General features: G+C 44.7%; 1 protein-coding gene across 2 annotated transcripts in view; it reads right to left on the bottom strand.

Annotated features, from left to right (window-relative positions):
• The window catches only part of MYH10 (myosin heavy chain 10), a 74,899-nt gene that overhangs the window by 12,674 nt on the left and 41,631 nt on the right, over positions 1–20,594 (bottom strand). The window contains exons 5-24 of one of the 2 annotated variants that reach the window (XM_069952593.1): positions 20,023–20,125; positions 18,862–18,891; positions 18,274–18,291; positions 16,303–16,395; positions 15,160–15,223; positions 12,253–12,351; positions 11,976–12,119; positions 11,712–11,807; positions 9,175–9,293; positions 8,700–8,852; positions 6,724–6,897; positions 6,415–6,588; positions 5,663–5,777; positions 4,883–5,076; positions 4,247–4,368; positions 3,950–4,019; positions 3,706–3,866; positions 3,341–3,449; positions 3,121–3,252; positions 2,789–2,995 (exon numbers count right to left, since the gene is read on the bottom strand). In XM_069952593.1, the coding sequence (XP_069808694.1) occupies positions 2,789–2,995; positions 3,121–3,252; positions 3,341–3,449; positions 3,706–3,866; positions 3,950–4,019; positions 4,247–4,368; positions 4,883–5,076; positions 5,663–5,777; positions 6,415–6,588; positions 6,724–6,897; positions 8,700–8,852; positions 9,175–9,293; positions 11,712–11,807; positions 11,976–12,119; positions 12,253–12,351; positions 15,160–15,223; positions 16,303–16,395; positions 18,274–18,291; positions 18,862–18,891; positions 20,023–20,125 (2,377 nt within the window). The remainder of the gene's footprint in view (positions 1–2,788; positions 2,996–3,120; positions 3,253–3,340; positions 3,450–3,705; positions 3,867–3,949; positions 4,020–4,246; positions 4,369–4,882; positions 5,077–5,662; positions 5,778–6,414; positions 6,589–6,723; positions 6,898–8,699; positions 8,853–9,174; positions 9,294–11,711; positions 11,808–11,975; positions 12,120–12,252; positions 12,352–15,159; positions 15,224–16,302; positions 16,396–18,273; positions 18,292–18,861; positions 18,892–20,022; positions 20,126–20,594) is intronic. The other variant, XM_069952594.1, reaches the window with a different exon arrangement.

Genomic DNA, 20,594 nt, shown 5'->3' with positions numbered 1-20,594 from the left:
TCAACACTTATAAAAACAGGGTGGCAATTCTGGAGAGATATCACATATACATAAATATATAAGAGCAATATAGGAGCAATTCATAAGAAAGAACACTGGGACCGGGTATAAAGTGCTATGTGCAAAGAATTTTGTTACATGGGGAACAAAACCCCTATATCTGATGTAAACACCCTTCCCACCCCATATTAGAATCGCTCTTATTACCAATAAATCACAAAGTCCGCTCGCTCTCCAGGACGCCACCACCCCATGGATGATATATTCCTGATCTGGCAGGGAACAGCGGACGACTTAAAACAATTTATGGACACGCTGAATAGGAACTCACGCAATATCCATCTTACCTACAAATATGATGCAAATGAAATGGAATTTTTGGACATCATGATTAAAAAAGACGATTGTGGTTTTTTGCAGACAGACGTCTATCGTGAGCCAACATCTGTCAATTCTTTGCTACATGCAACTTCATCACGTACCAATTGGACAATTCTTACGCATACAACGCATTTGTTCCACAGATGAAGACTTTGAGAAAAGAGCAGAAGAACTTAAGGAGCGGTTTCGGAACCGAGGATATGGTAAACGAACAATAAACCGGGCCTATATGAGAGCAAAGAAAACTAATCGACAGAGACTGGTACATACAGTGACGGAGAGGAAGACGGATACACAAGTAAGATATGTAACAAACTATCACAGTCATTGGTCTCGAATGAGAGAAATAATTGGAAAGCATTGGACAGTCTTAATGGCAGATCCAATTTTGAGAAAATATTTACCAACTACTCCATCTATTACCGCAAGACGAGCCAGTAATCTAAAAAATTTGTTATCTAAAATCCACTAACCGGAAAAGAAACCCAGTCTACTACGCAATGTGTCCTTGTAGGAAGATTTATATTGGATTAACGAGCCGCGAGTTGAAGGTAAGAATTCGCGAACATATGCGAGATATTGAATTGGCACGTAATGAAGCTGACTGGAATAAAATGAAATCGATAGCAAGACATTTTAAGAAATTCCATGATTGTAACTCCCGTCTTTTGAAGGTGAAGGGCATAGACAAAATTAACAGTGGAATCCGTAGTGGTAATGTAACGAATCGTCTGGCACAAAAAGAAGTAAAATGGATATGGAAACTCAAAACAATGGCTCCGATGGGACTCAATGAGGCTCTGAACTTCGCACCTTTCCTCCAGTAGGTTTCAGTTCCCTCATATGTGTTTTTCTTTTTTCTTTATGGTTTTAGCAGAAGTAATGTTGTATGTTTAAGTTTTTATGATGGACTAATTTTTAATCTTTTGTGATTTGTAGGATCCTCGAATCTATAGATGAAATAATCATGTGGCCATGAGCAAGTGAACTGTTAATTGCAGCAGGAGGAGAAACCATCTGTAACAATATTTTCCGTTCCTCGTTATCACAGAATTTTTCTTTTTTTTTTATGCGTTTTTCATGCGTTTTTTGTTTTTCATGGTGTTTTTCAGTCTGGTATTGCACATTAACTTTTGACACAGTATCGGATGATTTATTCACGTACTAAGTGCGATTGTTTTCACGTGTGTTTATTATTTTTATTTATTTTCACATCATAGAATGTATATTTTTTAGCACATTGCACTTTATACACTTTTCTTTTTGAATACATTATGTATTTACATTATCTATTAATTTTTTCATATATATCATGCACATATATATTTTTGATATAGTCACTACACTGGCCACTATTATTATTATCTTTTATTTTTTGTTATTTATTTCCATATTTTTATATAATTATATTTTTAGTTCTCAAAGGTATTATGTAGTATTTATGCATAAGTCACTTTAATTGCGTTGTGAAACTTTTGTAACTTGCACAATGTTATGGATGTATATCATCGTTTTCAGCACATTGACATGCACTGGTCACTTTGTAACAGGGACAGAGCTGCATATATCCCTCCTGCTCCTATTTTCAGATACCTGGTGATGCGCATGCCCGTCTCCACTCACGGAACCCACTGCTGTGGTTGCTCGGCAACCCGGAACGACGCTGATTCCCGCGATCATGTGATGGGTCACGTGACCGGGAGTCATGACGTACTTCCGGGGAGTGACCCGGTTGTGACAGGAAGTGGGTATGCGGCGTTCATGCGCTGCCGAGCCACACGTGATTGTTTGATATTGAGCTACGTCATTACCCCCGGACGAAGGACACGAAACGCGCGTCAAAGGGGTGGTGGCGTCCTGGAGAGCGAGCGGACTTTGTGATTTATTGGTAATAAGAGCGATTCTTATATGGGGTGGGAAGGGTGTTTACATCAGATATAGGGGTTTTGTTCCCCATGTAACAAAATTCTTTGCACATAGCACTTTATACCCGGTCCCAGTGTTCTTTCTTATGAATTGCTCCTATATTGCTCTTATATATTTATGTATACGTGAAATCTCTCAAGGATTGCCACCCTGTTTTTATAAGTGTTGATTCATTTTTCTCTTTTTTTCTGTATTTTAACATGATTTAAATAAAATTATTTGCTACAATACTCAATTTTGTTTTTTTTGGTTATACGTTTGGGCTATATTGAGGTAGTATCACGGCTCAGGCCAATATCCACTTATTTACACTAATTTAGTAGCCTTTATATGCAACAGTGGTGGCCTATTGTTTATGCTATTTTTTTGGCTAATCTATTCAGTACCAGTATAGAGGTATCATTCTAGCACTTATGTGGTGACTGAGAACATGGTTGACTCTTACTATTATCCTACGGGAAGGATCGGTTGGTTTTTATACCTGGATGTGCGATTGCATCTTTTTCTTCTCATTCTGCAGGACCTGGTTCCTCTCCTCCTCTTCCTCCATGCGGATCTCTAGATCTCTCAAAATCTCTTCCAGTTCCTGTTTCTTTACAGCGAGACGGGCCCTCATCTCCTCGGCTTCTGCAAACAGCTCTGTTTCAGCTTGGAGCTGCTCGGCGAGAATGTTCTTCTCCTCCACCAGCTACAGGATGAGAACAGAGGTGAGGAGGCCACAATGACACAGCATCGCTACTAGGACTTTACTACCATGTAAATGTCCATACACCAGATGACCTCTATAAATATATATATATATATATATCTTACTTGTTGGTGCTTTCTCTCCATCTCCACAAGTTCCCCCTCAACTTTAGATTGCTTCTCTTTCACCTTTAATAGTTCTTCATCTTTGGCCAAAAGTTCTTCTTCCTGTCTGGTAACTTGAAGCAGTGGTTTTACCTACAAAACCAACAGGAGAAGTGTCCACAGATGCAGAGAAGATGGCGCTGGAGACCGAACCTGAATACAGGTAAAAAGGAGGACTCACCTTGGTGAACAGTCTCCACCATTGCCAGTGCCGCAGTTTCAGGTAGGCCGCACAGTTTCTCTGTAGGACCTTCAGGGCGCTTAGCTGCTGCTGCTTCTTGGCAAAGGCCCTAAGAGATGGAGGAGCCCATGTGTTACTTCATGTGAACTAACTAGAGGGGACGCTAAACATAAAAAGCATTTTAATTTATGATGCTAGTACAATTGTAAGGTGACATGGGAAAACTTGGACAACATGGCAGCTTTAAGTGCCAAACACAGGAAACAATAAAATACTTTCCTACTTCTGTTGACTGCAATTTAACAGCTCAGGGCCACATGACACAATGTTAACAGGTAGCAATATCCTGGGGCTCCAACACTCACTTTCTAGCTATGTAGCCTCTGCAGACTGCTTGGAAGTAGATAATGATATCGGTAATCTTCAGGTCCCGCTCTTCCTCCAGGTGCGCCAGCACACCTGCACGGAAGAAGATCTTGCTCTGGCCAATACGGAAAAGATTTGGATCCAACTCCAGAGCGCGGATCTGTAGCAAAATGTAACAATCCTAAGCATATAAACCATAGATAGTAACATAAGATTGTCACTTTGTAAAGTACTCTTTCTTACCATCCGTTCACAAGCCTGCTTCCCATCCATGAACCCCTTAGGGATGGCGTTAGGAGTCAGAATTTCATATCTAGAGGAGGAAAAAAAAATGTAACACAGTAGTTGACTTGGTGTGAAGAACAAGCCATGCTATTCTCAAAACCATGCCACCGCTTGATTTCTATGTTATATTCCAGACATGTTTGCCTTAACAGTTTGTCTTTTTCTTTTTGAATTGTTAATGAAAAAAAAAAAAAAGTTTCAGCCCTTAACAAGCCCTTAACCCTTAACAGCCATTAACAACCATGTTTCCATTACCTCTGTCTGAACTCCTGGAAGACGATCCGGTTAGGAAATCCCTGTCGGCAGATTCTGATGCCTTCCAAGACACCATTACACCTGAGCTGGTCTAGCACCAAGTGGGGGTCCAGCTTACCAGCCTGTATCAGACATAAGAATAGGGTCGTATACATCACATTAGAGAACAGACGCTAAAGTAATTACAGCAGTGAAGTTCTGCAACATTAAAGGAACAGTGTAGACATAACTGATACAAAGTATTATTACTAGATCACTGCCCTGAATTATGCATTACAGGTCATAAGTCTTGCAAAGTTTTTTTTTTTAACGAACTCTTGGTTGTTAATCCTAGTACTGACCACAAGGGGGCATCATACCACAACTATATCACCTAAGGAAGTTCTCCAGAAAGTGATAAATTTGTTTTAATCAATGACATCTAGCACAGGATTTGCCCACACTTTGACCTGCCCCTGACACTTGACCCTGACACATTAATGATCTAGCCAAGGCATATGTGGTGAAATGAAAAGTCAGAAAACGCCCTCACGAAAAGCCTAATTCAGCTGTATTGCATCTAAAAACTGATAATATGGCAAGATATAGCAGAGTATGAGTAGGCTCTGGAGTCATGCTATCACTGGGCACACTCACCCGCTTCTCGTGGTTAGGGATTATACAGCGTACAAAGTTGGGGTTGGTATTACGAAGCGTTGCCATGAGTTTAGTCAGCGACTCCTTGTACAGCTGCCCCACGGTCCTGAACATGCCCTTCTTGGTTTTGTATGCAGAGCCGAACGCTGTCTCCGTCATTCCAGCCACTTGGTCCAAGCCGACGATACGATCAACTACAAAAAGAGGAAAGGACAACTTAAAGGGGTGTTCTACAATATACAATAAGATCTCTAAACATCAGTGAATAGAAACATCCATTATTATCAGTGACAGAACGCCTATCCTGATAAATTATAAGGGCAATGATACACAGTAACAAGCCTGCAGCACATTAATATGAGAAGCACTTCAATCTGAAGGTTAATAGGAACATTTCCATTCACTGACAGCAACAGAGATTTGGAAAATGGTCAAGAAATTAACATGTAAATGAGAAAGTTGCTAACAATAGGATAGAAGCAGCAAAAGAAGGAGGTTATCATCATCAGTGTCCTATGCAAAGTCTTCTCTGCCTTCTATGGGGCGCAGTCTATTCCTTACTGTTCTCCTAGTATGCAGGCTACGCTAAGAAGCTGACTACATCTATACAATCACCTCCACATAAGTGGTCATAAAAGGAAGCTCTCTGGACTGTCTGTATGTCTAGGCATGCGAAAGAAGACACAAGAATTGATCAGAGTCCGCAGAGGACGAGACAATAAAATATTCTCTGTCTGCCAAACCATTAGGGTATACAGAAATGGTGGTGTGGGGGCGTACCATCCTTCCAGAGCTCAGCCACAAACTTGTCTGTGGACTGGTGGAGCAGGGTGGCCACGTTGTCATTCAGGGGATCCATGTTCTTCATGAGCCATTCATCTGCTTTATAGTCCACCTATGGGTGAAAACTGAATATGATTAACAGGAAACAGACAGCAGACCAATATTATCACGTCTTATGCTCCAGTCACATCCAAAGCTACATTAAAGATTGTCTGCTAGTACAGACCCCAACAGCTGAGCTTCCCTACTAATGCTATGATCTACTCTGGTGGAAACACCACATTTCCCACAATGCAAGACGACAAAGCCAAATTAACACAATTGATAACATGTTGAATGTCAATACTGATTTTAAATATAGCACTCAAGCTGTTGTAAAACTACAGCTCTCATCATGCCTTACAGCCAAAGGCTTTCTGTGTATTATGGGTGTAGTAGTCTTGCAACAGCTGGAGAACCACATTTTGGGGAATCCTGTCTAAGGGTAGCTTCACACGTACCGTAACGCAGCTGATTTTCTGATTTCACTAAATGAATAAACACAGCATTAAATCCGCACTGTAGAATCTGCTGCGGATCCGCAGCAGATTTGATGCTGTGTTCATTCATTTAGTCTAGTCTGCTGCGGATCCACAGCAGAAAATCAGCAGCGATACGTGTGAAGCTACCTTTAGAATGATGCTCTATGAGCAGACAGAATAGCACAGGTCCACACAATATAATCACCACAATGCGGTACAGTGACTCACCCTGCCTGCGTAATGGATGATGCAGAAGTCGGCCTTGTCCTTCAGCTGCCGTGGCTTCTGGAACTTGGAGTGGGTGCCTTGTTCCTGGACCAGCTTGTCCACAAAAGTCTTGTCTGTGGCTTTGGGGAACCAGCACTCTTCATCCAGCAGAGCCAGGACCCCGGGAGGGTTAGCCTGCACACAACACATACACACATCATCAGATGGGGCATTAATACACATAGTAGATGAATAATGGCATCAAAGATGATCACGTCTTTCTAGTACAAAACCAATGCTGGGTTAAGCGGAGTAGGCTGCAGGGCTTACCGGTCTTTCAATGAGGTCAATGCAGGGCTGCAAGTCTAGGCCAAAGTCGATGAAGTTCCACTCGATGCCTTCGCGCTGGTACTCCTCCTGCTCCAGGATGAACATGGTGTGGTTGAAGAGTTGCTGCAGCTTCTCGTTCGTGTAGTTGATGCAGAGCTGCTCAAAGGAGTTCAGCTGCAAAACAGAAGGATCATTCAGTGGCGACATTAATGGAGAAAAGCAGATTGCTCTCATAAATCTGATGGTTTCTGAGAGTTGGTCAGCATAATACAGACAGGAACCAGCCCCAGCCCCGGTAGCTCAGACCAGATCATAAAATTTTTTATCAGCAATTTACCTACAATATAAGGCTATGTTCACACAACGTGCAAACAACGGCTGCTTTATTGGGTGCCAAACAATGGCCGTTCTTTGCAGTGAAAATTGTGATCAATCCACAATGACTGGAAATAACTGATATGCTCATTATTTCAATGGCCGTATCAAACAACGGCCATTGTTCAATACATTGTTCTTGGTCTGTACAGGCAGCAGGGAAACATAAGATTTTCTGGATACAAATAGACCTTTGTGAAAGTAACAGAAAATCAAATATATTTGCATTACTTATTATATTCTTTATATTTAATATTCAGGGGCCCTGGCACAGTGTGACCTCTCCAGTTCATGATACCAAGATTTATGTCCTGTAATCTAGTCTATTGGATTATGAATGATGTAACACCTCACAGCACCTATTTATGAATCCTGAGTCATGAATCCTCCACCGGTGACGTCCTCATCAAACTGGGGCAAATCACTAACAAATGACTGACCTCGGGAGCAACAATTCAACATCAAATAAACCCCTTGGAGAATCTGACAATTTTTTTTCCTCTTTGACTTCCAAGAACCATAACTTTGTTTTTCATCAACAGGGCCACATTTTTATGGGACAAGTTGTACTTTTTAATGACACGCTTCATTTTACTGCATACCTACAAATGGTGAAATAGGATGAAAAGCAGCAATTCTGCCGCATTGTGAGGGTTCTGTCCTTGTGGCAAAACACTGCCTCAGATTGCAGCGATTGTTTTTCTTCTCTAGTGGCATTCAGCAGGTTATTTCTGGATGCCATGATACATCTTATGTTATTTATTTGTTCTCATATAATAAATGGGAAAAGTATAGTCGTATAGATGTCCTATCAACAGTACAGCTCATCAGTCACTTATGGGTGGGGTGCCAAGGACAATCAGCTGTTCACCACCTGCAGTACACAGTGAACAGGGCCAGAAGCAATTGTTTCCATTCACTGTGTAGCCATGACAAGTCAGCTGCTATTTAAAGTGAATAGAATCCAAGCTGCAGTAACCAGGTCCAAACACTACAGTGACTGGAGACAACTGCTTCCTGTCCCGGCCGCTCTGTAGTACAGACCTGAACAGCTAATTGGCAGGGGACAACCAGCCTATCAGTGATTGATTACCTATCCCTGTGGCTAGGGCATCAATCTGTTTTTGCCTGGGACCCCTTTTTTTTTAAAGGGGTTATCCAGCGCTACAAAAACATGGCCACTTTCCCCCCTACTCTTGTCTCCAGGTCAGGTGTGGTTTGCAATTAAGCTCCATTTACTTCAATGGAACAGAGTTTCAAACCCCACCCAATCTGGAGACAAGAGCGGGGCAAAAGTGGCCATGTTTTTGTAGCGCTGGATAACCCCTTTAACCTAACATAGTAGTACTAAGCGCTTTCATCTTGGCTCTTTGTTGCATCATGTAGAAAAGGTTTGATTGAAAGACAAGGTTGTCACCACTAGAAGACATGGCTACTACTGACAGAGTGGGTCTCAGCAGTAATAAACAACCAGAACCTGCCATGTATGGATCAGGCTCTGCCCGAGACCGCTGCGTACAAGCTTCCCAGCTTTATGATGTCAAGAGGGGTTTAATGCAACCAACCCCCCTACCCCCACTTCACCTCAAATATAAACTAACCTCAAAGATTTCGAAGCCGGCGATATCCAGGATGCCGATAAAGGAGGCTCCTTGGCGCTTGGTCCGGTCCAGAGCCTTGTTGATCCGATGAACCAACCAGCGGAAGAGCCGCTCATAGGTAGCTTTGGCCAAAGCTTCTATGGCAAAGTCCGCCTGAAAAAAAAAAAAAAAGGATAAAACAGGGTCAGGGTTCCTATAAGACATGATCTGTATATAAGAGCTCCTCCAACTCAAACATCATTTAATTAAGTGCAAACATCCCTGGAGCTCTGACAACGTTGGTAAATTCAGTGCCATATACTTTCTATTGGATAAAATCTAAGGTTAAATATCTAAGTCTCCAATGTGTATGTGTGTTTGGATAACCTCAGGTATATAAACACCAGACTATTTGTGTTGCAGCGGCAGGGCAGACCGGTGCCCGGTTCACAGCTTCCTCCGCTGGCATCGTGCCTGTGACAGAGCCTCGGCTCACCTGCTCCTTTGTCTGCGCCTTCTGCACGTAGTCCCGGCCCACTTTGATGCGTGGAGTGAGGATGGCTCGGGTAAACTCCATGACGTTCATGCCCAGCAGATGGCAGAGTTTCTGTGCGGCTGTGGAGAGAACACAGGATGAGGCTTTGCACCTGGTCTATGTCAAGCAAACAGCTCACCTCCCCGTAACCCCCACAGTCTGAATGAGGCCGGTAGTATGGGGCGGCGGGGGTCCAGAGCCAAACAGCTATCAGCTGCTGGAGATCAGCCCCTCGCATTCTGCTAAGTAATAACCCACAAGAACAGATCTGGCCCATGTCTGCTGAGTGGTGCTTGGGGAGGGCTTGGATTTGTTCAGTGCATATACCTTAAATCAACTATATAAACAATGGCCTATAGGTTTTGTGCAATACAACTACATTCAGTAAATGTCCCCAAAAATGTCAGTGAGTCCTCGGGTGACATTCTGTAACCTGTAACAAAGTGTGTTACCAGTGTATCTTAGCTCTGCAGAATGAAAGGCGGCTCAAAGTGGGTACGGCTATGTGCATTATTGAGCCCCCCTCTTTAATTTTATATGCAACCCCTTCTAAAAAGTCCTTATTTAACTCTCTTTGTACAAATGAGATGGCCTTATTTGACAAGTGCATGTAACTTAGAATCTATCATAGATCCAGTGGGCTATAGTGAATTTGAGCTATTTAAAGGGAACCTGTCACCCCCCGTGTTGGGGTGAAGGCCGCCCAACCCCCCCGCTAGAGCCCCGGATACTTACCGCATCTCGCCAAGTCCCGTTCCTGGAGCTGGTCCCGGGACGGAGATATCCCCGTCTGAAGCCCGGCGTGCCCGCTGCTGAGATGGGTCCGATGCCCATAGAGAATGACGGCTCCAGAAACGGGACTTGGCGAGATGGGGTAAGTATCTGGGGCTCTAGCGGGGGGTCGGGCGTCATTCACCCCGCCACGGGGGGTGACAGGTTCCCTTTAACTAGGCAAGTTATTAGAGTAAAGGTTTTTATGTAGATTAGAAAGCCTGCACAACTGCAAGATATATAAATATATATATAGTGCAATATAACATAATATCTTAAATATCATACTAAAGCCTATACTGTGTGTCACCAGCCTATCTTGGCTCTGCAGTATGCCTGAGAGAGAGCATGGAGGGTAACAGCTATCTGTAATATGAGTTCCCCCTTCTAAAAACATACCGTTCTATACCTGTACTTGCCAAACCATAGTCTGCCTAACATAAATGCTCCTCGACAGCAAGCGTCATATAATCTCTGCTTTCATCAAGGAATAGACTGAAGATGTCAGCTTCCTTTAAGCTCAGGTCGGAGTAAGATCAGAAAGTTTTCTGACTTCCGAGTTCGTTATGTGCTTAGAACGATGGGCCTCCGGGGAGAAGCGCATAGCGCAGGCCTGAAGTAACCAATATTAAATTACTGTCTTTTTGGCACAGCAGAAATGAAGGAAATGGAGAGGGGACTTTACTGTGGACTCACGTACATGTGTGGGGGGATAGATCAGGACAGGCTATGCAACAGCCAGGTACAGTGAAGAGCCTTTAATCCAGAATGCATAAAATCAAATAGGTAGGAGCTGCTGGAAGTTGTAGTCCCACCACCACTAAAGAGCTGTGGGTTGCAGAATACTAATCTATGTGGTCTGACAAACAGGGATCAGGGGTGGTAACCGCCAGTGGGGTGACTCTTAAAGGGCAGCATAAAACCATTCTGTGACTGCTCCACTGCTGGACTAGAACATTCAATACATTCCTGCATTGCAGGAAACAATAGGTTAGAGGGTCCAGCGAGTGATTTCTTTTTCTCTTTGGCGTACACACATCCCTTGGGGTTTGGAGCGTTTGGCTGCAGATTCTTGGCCTCAGTTCTGTTCTCTACAGTCCGGACCCAATGAAAATAAACACTTAGAATAAGCTACATAGATTCGGCCTCCACCGCACGTCCAGACCCACCTTCCCACCCCCAACTTCTGGAGATGGATTAGAGGCACATCATCAGAAGGGAGGGGCACGTGGGCTGTTTCCGAGGGTCCGAGCATGGTATGTGCTGGGGTATCACTGTTCTGCAGTCATAACACTGCTAGTGTGGAAAATGGGATCCTATAATACCCATTTATCTCCTGCCTTTAAATTATGTGTTGGCAGTTTTGTGCTGTCATAGAAACTTATCAAGGTCCAATTTCTCAAACAGTTACCAGAGGACGGGTGGAAAGTGATCTGCACTGGGGCCCCACTGATCAGAAAGAACGTGGGTCCCACTGTACTTGGCCATTTTAGTCAGGACTACAGAGTTAATTGGAGAGGCACTGTGCATGTCCGATTGCTAACGCAATGAAACAGGGCAGGGCAAAGGACCCCAATGGTCACCGATCAGACCCTTTTTGTTCACCACAGGAAGACTTCCCAAAACGTCAGATATTCTACATATACACTGAACTCTTTTTGTAATATCGTGGTGTTCGTCATCCTAGTGACCACAGTTGCAGCATCACTAATCCACATAGCACCAACCTGTGTTCTCCGGCATCGACGCCTGATCTGTGTTCCTCTCCTTTTTGAAGACAATGTTTCCAAACTGGAGAACCGAAGAGACCACCTTGAGCATGGCTGAGGACCAGGGGAGATAGGAAATAGGTTGGTTAGACTGCAAACCCTACACCATTGATCTACACCATTGAACCTATAAGTCTTCTGAAACTAATACTCATGCAACATGCCGTTACAACTCTCAACAACTACAACTCTCACCATGCCCATGTATCGTAATTTACTTACACAGTATCTCATCGTGAGAGAAGCCCATGATGTGCATTGCTTCCATGGTCTCTTGGAAGTTGTCCTTGTCCTGCTGCCCAGGGATAGGTATATAGCCATTCGAGACAAATTTGTAGTTGCTAAAGCCCTCGAGCAGCAGATCAGCTACATTAGGGGGGGAAATGAAAAGGTTAACGTGTCCCCTCTCCTGAATTTGTTAGCAAGGTGAACTGAGGTCTGCTCCACCAGCACAAGGCCAAAAACATGTGATGGATGAGTGGACAAGAACATGACTTACACTTCAGGTGCTCCCCTGATCCTGCAAGCAGCTGGTAGAAGATATGAAAAGTCCTCTCATCTTTGGCCTGTCGGATTGCCCGAGACTTTTCTAGCAAGTCTGGAGAGTGAAGCTAAGGAAACACGAGGGTCAGGACATCTGCGGTGCAATCTCCTGACTGTAATGCAGCATTTCCTAACCAGGAAAAGACAGAAGTGGCAAGAAACATTTTACAGTAGAGATAAGATAGTTGAGGAGAATTCTCCATGGTTGGGTATTGCTGGTTTGTTGGTACAGACCTTAAAGGGGTTTTCCAAGTTATGTTTTCATTTTACTAACAAACATGCTTTGCTGCAACTTAAATTTTACTAATTAGCTTAAAGTGACACTGTCACCTCCTTTGTGCATTCTGACATCTCTACACAGGTGTCAAGGGTAAATTTAGCGGTTTTCATACATTATTTCATATCATACGTCATGGTGTTTGTTCAAGTAAAAAGTGTCCTTTTATCAACTGCAGATTGCATTAAGTGGGCGTGGCCTCGCGACATTAGCGCCACTTAGCCCCGCCCACAACGGCATGGTTGGCCCCGCCCCCTCACCAGCCTTTGGAACAGGCTGGTCGAAAGGTCTAGGCCCCACCCCCTTTATGTCGGCCAACCAATGGGCATCAAGGGGGCGGGGCCACGCCCAATTAATACGATCTGAAGTTGATAAAAGGACACTTTTTACTTGAACAAGCACCATGACATATGATATGAAATAAGGTATGAAAAACGCTAGATTTACCCTTTACACCTGTGTAGAGATGTCAGAAAGCACAAAGGGTGTGACAGTGTCACTTTAAATTTGGCAAGCCTTTATTATATGCAAAGCTGATCATGTGATTGCGTGATGTCACCGACCTGCCTGGCTTTGAGGGACCCGCCCTATGTACAGGAGGTGTCTCAGGGCAGCAGGGGAACTGAGGGCGGGGTAGTGCTCTAACGGTGCTCCAGACCGAGGATTACACTGTTAACAGCACAGGAACGGCTCAGAGGAAGAAAGTAAGAGACATACCTACCTCCTTGGCACCCTCTGAGCAATAGGAAGGTTAGATTCATCTAGTAATACTATAATAATGTAGATATAAAGACCCCTCCCCCATTCAGCAGGAAGAAAAGTACTCAGGTAATGGCTCATGGTGGTCACAATTTCACTGGTGTCTAAGGTGGAGTGATTTGCTTTACGGCAAAGGTGAAGCTATTTAGCGACCCTTGATAGGTACTTGGGTCAGGTGAACAGGTGCCGCTACACAGTAATACAGGTTAAATGCTATAATTCCAGGGCATGTCCGGACTACTAAACACCAGTTCCACCTGCTACAGACAGAAGTCTCTACCCATCTATAGACTAAGTATATAGCCACCTTGCCCCTTATCATCTCCAGGCTAGCACAGTGTTAAACCAGCTCAGCATCGGAGGGAAGCCGAGTGGTTTTAATTAAGAAAAGCTGAGTTTCATCCTGAACTTGGCGCGGGGAGGAATCCCAGGAATGATATTTAATTTCCCTGCCGTAGAGATATTTTTTGCTGAGAAATGCCACAGGTTGGGCCGCGCTCCCTCCACGGTGACCCTACTAATAACAGCCTGTGGCATGGCGGATAAACCCACACTCCCAGGGCGGTAACATGAGACAATGCGCACACGAGATTCCTGGCGCGCCGTCCTCTGAGCGCAATCTGCTACCCAAGGAGATTTTGGGGCCAGGGCTCCTGGGGAGATGATAATCTTGTGGAAATGAGGTGAAGACTCGCAGGAGAAATAATAAAGTGTTACTGTCATTCATGCTAATTTCTGACACGTCATCAGATGTGTCAAAAGTGACTGATGGCAGCTTGTCTCAACAGCTGAGAGGAGTGTGTGGCACCGTGCGCCTCTCCTCCACTGTCAATCAAACCTGACTCCTTCACTTCATTACAGGCTACGGAGGGAGAAAGTTGGATCTTCAGCCAGTCGGGGAGTGCAGCTCACTGCCAAAGTGGTCAACACATAGTTAGGGGGGGCATTAGGGGTGAGCCTTGGCTTCACCCAAGAGCCACACATTGAGGCTCCATGCATGCCATCGCTCTCCATTAAATTAATGGAAATGGCCAAATTGCCAACCTGCACCACATTTGGCAAAACAGTATACCCAACTCTCTAAGAGCGCCAACTACACATAGTGGCCAAGTTCAGCTATAGTTCCCCATATAAACCTATAGCAGGGAAGGGAACCAGCAGCCCACCAGCGGTTGCAAAACTACAAGTCCCATCGTGCCTGGACAGAAAGCCAAAGATTTGGATGTCCGTGCATGATGGGAATTGTAGATTTGCTATATCTGGAGGGTCGCAGCTTCCTTTTCCATCCTCTACAAAGTGCAGACATAAGCCCCCCGATCAGTGCAGGCTACTCTACCCACTGACCAATGAGCCCATTCACAGCATGACTGACAAGACTGTTCACGTATGAGTTCTGCACATGCCAATCCGTTTTACATGGAACGTGTCTACCCATCCCAGTTATAAAAATAATCAGAGAGATAGCACGCCCAGCTGGCGGAGGAACACAACGTCTGTACCAAGTCCAGACCAGAAGAAAGTAAAAAATACTTCTCCTCACTCCGATCACAACACGGGTGCGAGTCTGACTATTTTAGGAAGTTCTCAGCAAAGATCCATGACTGGTGCGATATAGCGGGCGCCATAAATTCACTGTATCGGACCTGCAGCGTTTACACAGATTTGGGAGCTAAACCCAATTTGGCAGCCATGTGGAGGAACAGGAAATCTGAGCTTATATTATGCCTGAAAGCGGCCACGACTTCTCATTGCTATTTCCTGAATATCGTGGGGCTCGGAGGTCGGGTAGGAGGCAAAATGGAGGGCACGGGTGAAATGAAAGGATACAGGTCTCGATATTGGCTCCAACAATGTAACCGGTCACGTCAAAGTTTATCCGGATGAACTTGCCCTGGATAGAAAAATAAAAATAAACAACTTTCCATCAATAACCAATAAATCGTCAACATTCACAACCATCTTACGGCTCTCAGGGTGGGAATCACATGATCATTGTAGGATGAAAAGTTCAGGCATGACAGGAAATGCAGCTTTGCAATCATGTGATATAGAAATGCTGCTGGGTCTACAGATTCAGGTATATAACAATAGCCAATAGAGAACATTAAAGGAAGTGTTCACCAAAATATTTATTCTTTCAAATCTACAGGTACCAGAAAGTGACAGAGATTTGTAATTTATTTCTAATAAAAAAAAAAAAATCAGCTGCTGTATGTTCTGCAGGAAGTGGTGTATTCTCTCCAGTATGACACAGTACTCTCTGCTGCCACCTCTGTCCATGTCAGGAACTGTCCAGAGCAGTAGCAAATCCCCATAGAAAACCTCTCCTGCTCTCCAGACTGGAAAGAAAATCTCTGGCACCGGCTAATTTGAAAGAAAAAAATACTTTATTTTTTTGTGAACAAACCCTTTAATTTAGTTTTCAGACTGAAGCTGTTCTATATGACAGTGCTGAAGGCTTCAGGAGACAATGAGGAAACCCAATGCAGACACTTGAATTTGTGAAATAGAGAAGGCAGATGCTGTGCCTCCCCGGGGGCAGCCGCTGGGTGAGCTCACAGGATGAGCTTCTCTTTCAGGCGGGCGGCAGGGCGGTCATGTAATCAGGTGGCGTCAGGACAAGGGAGACTCTGCTGGACGGATTACCTCAAAGGAACCAGACACCGGCCGGGCATTAGGACTCAGCAATGAGCTTTATAATGCAGAGGCCTGATGCTTCTGTACGTATGGCTAACCTCCCTCTCTGTACCATGTCCTAGCAACATAGGAACAGTGTCCCCCTCTTTGGCCACACAGGCTGGATTTACACTAGCCAAATACAGATGTAGATCCTGGCCTGACCATTGGTCAGCTGTCAATTCAGATCATAACCATACATCTATTTTAGGCTAGCGTGAATCCAGGCTTTATAAAGACTTGGGAGATGTATGGATAGCCTAGCTTGTTCTAACGCCCCCTCAAGTCACTTACAAAGCGGGATGAGTTGTCGTTCTTGACCGTCTTGGCGTTCCCAAAAGACTCTAAGATGGGGTTGGCTTGCAGCAGCTGGCGCTCTAACTCACCCTGCAGAGAGAAGAAAGAAAAGCCACACAATAATCAGAAAGCGCTTGAGAGTAGAGACAAGCATCACCATACAGTGGTCACTACTGCACAGCAAGGCACCATGGGAAGTTATGCCCAGACAAGGGGCCTACAGAAAAGCTTGAAAAAACGCAAGTTTTTAAACAGTGTATCACCTTTCAGGATAGTCTACACATCTGATGTTCAGGGGTCTGGGAAAGCTGTGTGACAACCCCTGGACAAGGCGGTAACTGCACCCAGCTTTCCTGGAAACAAAAATAACTAAGCAACAGCTGCCCAGGATGTATAACCAGATGAATAATTTACATGGCAACTTCCTATCCCCCTCCCCCGTCACTATTCCTTCACGATTAACAAGCCGGCGTCGCTGCAGGTTCCTCCCCCCGATACAATACCTCCGTGTAAGTGACACAGCGCAGAACAAAGCGCGGAATACACAGGAAATGCACTTCTATGTAAACGTCCTCATTGAACAATACATCAACCATTTTGTACCTCTCTCCACCCGCCCGCCCCAGCAGCTCACTCAGGGCAGGAGGCTTTGTCTAAAACAATAGCACTTATCAACCAGGCAGGTGAACGCCAGGAATTATGGGTAAGTTATTGGCGTCTCACAAGCTGCTGAGGAAAAACCCTGCAGAGAGTGATTACTGAGGGGGAGTACTGCAAGAAACACCTTGGGGAAGAATAATGCCTGGGGGGGAGGAGAGGACAGGAATAGTCTCTATTAAGAATGGAAGTGACTATACTGAGCGAGAAGGCCAATAGAGTGTAACATTAATCTACATAAACAGCTATGTCACTAGTTATGTGTTATACGCCAGAGCTGCACTCACTATTCTGCTGGTGGGGTCACTGTGTACATACATTACATTACTGATCCTGAGTTACATCCTGTGTTATACTCCAGAGCTGCACTCACTATTCTGCTGGTGGGGGTCACTATGTACATACATTACTGATCCTGAGTTACATCCTGTATTATACGCCAGAGCTGCACTCACTATTCTGCTGGTGGGGTCACTGTGTACATACATTACATTACTGATCCTGTACTGATGCTGAGTTACATCCTGTATTATCCAGAGCTGCACTCACTATTCTGCTGGTGGGGTCTAGAGGATGAAATAGACTATTACTGGATCAGTTCATATTTGATCAACATTTGCCAAGATTCTGTTTATGTAGATTCTCAGGAGAGTCAACACTTCTTTCCATCTACCCTGACAGGAAGTGCCTCCTGTAGATAGAGCTGGGGGCGGAGCTTACTTCTGAGCCTCTGATTGGCTCTCATGTACGTCAGCTTCGGCTCTTTCATTGGAGAAAAAAAAATTAAACTTACATACTGATTTAGTGAAATTATATTTCGTAAAAACTGAACATATCTTGGCGTTATCTCTCACTTTACGACTGCTGTAAACACCTGCCAGTGTGTTCTTACCCTTCACCTATAAGCAGGTGCACATAAGAATATTCCCGGCCATTGCAAAGGAACAGACCACAGTAAACACGGTGTGGGGGGGGGGGGGGGGGAGGATCATTGTACATTTTGCAGCGACAGAAAAGCAAGCAAAACCCTAAACCTCAGGCTTTTCCAATTAGAGGGATAAAAATTGGTTATAAAATGGCAGGAAAGGCGATTACTTTGAGCAGTCGGATGAAGTTAGACAGGAGACAGGCAGAGTGCGTCATGCAGAGCGCGGAATGAGCGAGGACGGAGGTGAGATGATAGCGGGAGATGGGGTCGGGCAGGGATGGGGGTGAGTGTGGTGAGGGGGGAGGAGGAGTGAAAAGAGCATGAGAGATTCAAAACTGGGGGGCGGGTAAGTGTGGGGGAGGGGAGAGCTACATGCTACTCACATACAACAAGGATCCACTCTGTAGTTTAACAAAATGACAGTGGGGGGAAAAAAAAATACGTTAATGGTTATGGTTTATGCAGCACACCAAATATAACACAGGGATTCGAGTAATACATAGAGACCCTCCCCCCATTATGGTAGACGGGGACCTGCAGGTGCGGCCAACTAGTGAACCCCCTACACCCCAAATTTAGGCCTGATGGTGGCTAAGGGGTTAACAACTTCCTGCAGAGTGAACCACGTGACTCCACAAGGGGGTTGTCACCCTGCTCACATGCAAGTCTATGGGGACAGAACTGGCCGACACCTGCCCGAGCTGGGAGCGGGCGCTGAGTGTGTTAAGATGAGGTGAGCACCAGGAACGGAATGGTTACGTTGTTAATGGGACTATAAGTGAGATACATGGAGCTGAATACGTTATGGGTAGAGAGAGAGAGGAGAGGGTGGAGGAACCAGTCACAATACAAGCGGCCAGTATATAGGCTAAGGGAACAAATGGTGCCCGCCAGAATGGCCGCCTTTACCGTGAGGGTAGGGAGCTACAAAGGAAAGTACGAGGAGAGGTAAGAGGAGGAAATCCACTTGCCTGGTGTTTGATGGGTTTAGGGGATTCCGTCTGTTATGGCAAACAAATAAACTCAAGTTAGTAAGGAGGAAATTACTTATCACTGACCAGCCCCCAAACACTGCTCTAATGGTACATCCCTCGCTACACTGAGTACCATGCTGTATACACAATGGATACACAAACCACCCCCATACATTGTATGACGAGGGGTGTTCCATTACAGCAATGTATGGGGGTGGTTGGTGTTGCCCATTGTGTATATAGCATAGTACTCTGTATAGCCAGGGATGTAAGATTAGAGAAGAGTACCTTGCAGTACACACATGGAAAATCCCAGCCACCCCTATCCATTGCTCTAATGGTACATCCCTCGCTATACAGAGTACCATGTTATATACACAATGGACAACTCCAACCATCAAGTAAAAAAACAGCAGTAGTGTCAATGGTGACAACAAAGATTTCATCCAAGTTCCAGGTTCATGTTCTCCTCACCAGGCGTCCTTAATAGCAATGCCTTCCTGGGGCACCATTACAAGGTCCCCGATGGGATGGCTACATACGTAAATGGTTCCCATATTGCCTGAGCAGGATGACCATAGAAGTAATGAAGGGCCCATTTAAAGGGGAAATGCAGCGCAACAAAAAACACATGCCCACTTTCTTCCAGAGACAGCACCGCTCTTGTCTACAGTTTGGGTGCAGGTTTTGTAAGTCAGTTTCATTGAAGTGAATGGAGCTTAATTGCAAACCTCACTTGACTAAAAGACAATAGCGGTGCTGTCTCTGGAAGAAAGTGGCCAGGTTTTTGTAGGGCTAGATAACCCCTTTAAAGATACAAAAACATGGCCACTTTTCCCCCTCTCTTGTCTCCAGCTCAGGTGTGGTTTGCAATTAAGCTCCATTTACTTCAATGGAACTCCCAAATGGAGTCGCAAACCCCACCCAATCTGGAGACAAGAGAGGGGGGGAAAGTGGACATGTTTTTATAGCACTGGATAACCCTTTTAACATCTTGGTTTTCTGAAGACAATCTCATGTGTACGGCTGGCTCTTATGGATAAGCACCAGCACAGGGAACCACGCCGGCTCATGTTTGGCTGAAAATCCACATCTGAAGACCACCAATAGTGGTCTTGGCCTTAAGGGGGCAGGATGGGGCTCCTCCCAACAACTTACAGGAATCGTATGGTCCTTCTTTCCTTTATGTGATGAAGCCACATGAGCCAAGTACTGGATGACTTTCTTGGTGTTTTCCGTCTTCCCAGCTCCAGATTCACCTCTAAGAAAACAGAAACAGAAAGTCGACTTACCCAAAAAGGGCAAGAAAACTGGCCAAGGTATAAAAAAAAAAAAAAAAACCATCAAAGCTTCACTACAGACAATGGTTTATAATTAGAGATGAGTGAACCTCGAGCATGCTGGAGTCTATCCGAACCTGAGCGTTCATCATTTGATGGCTGCTGAAGTTGGATAAAGCCCTTAGGCTATCTGGAAAACGTGGATATAGTCATTGGCTGTATCCACACTTTCCAGACAACCTTGGAGCTTTATCCAACTTCAGAAGCCAACGCTAATCAAATGCCGACCGATCGGGTTCGGATGGACTTGAGCACGCTCGAGATTCACTCATCTGTATTTATAATAGTGCAGGAGTGTAATACACTCAATGACTCAGGATCAGTACATGTTTCTATCACGGTAACCTTCTCTGCAGCTGTCGACCAAGACACTAACAAGATGGCTGGTAT

Source organism: Dendropsophus ebraccatus, chromosome 14 (assembly GCF_027789765.1).
Source record: "Dendropsophus ebraccatus isolate aDenEbr1 chromosome 14, aDenEbr1.pat, whole genome shotgun sequence".
Classification (NCBI taxonomy): domain Eukaryota; kingdom Metazoa; phylum Chordata; class Amphibia; order Anura; family Hylidae; genus Dendropsophus; species Dendropsophus ebraccatus.
This window is presented reverse-complemented; position numbering and strand designations above follow the sequence as displayed.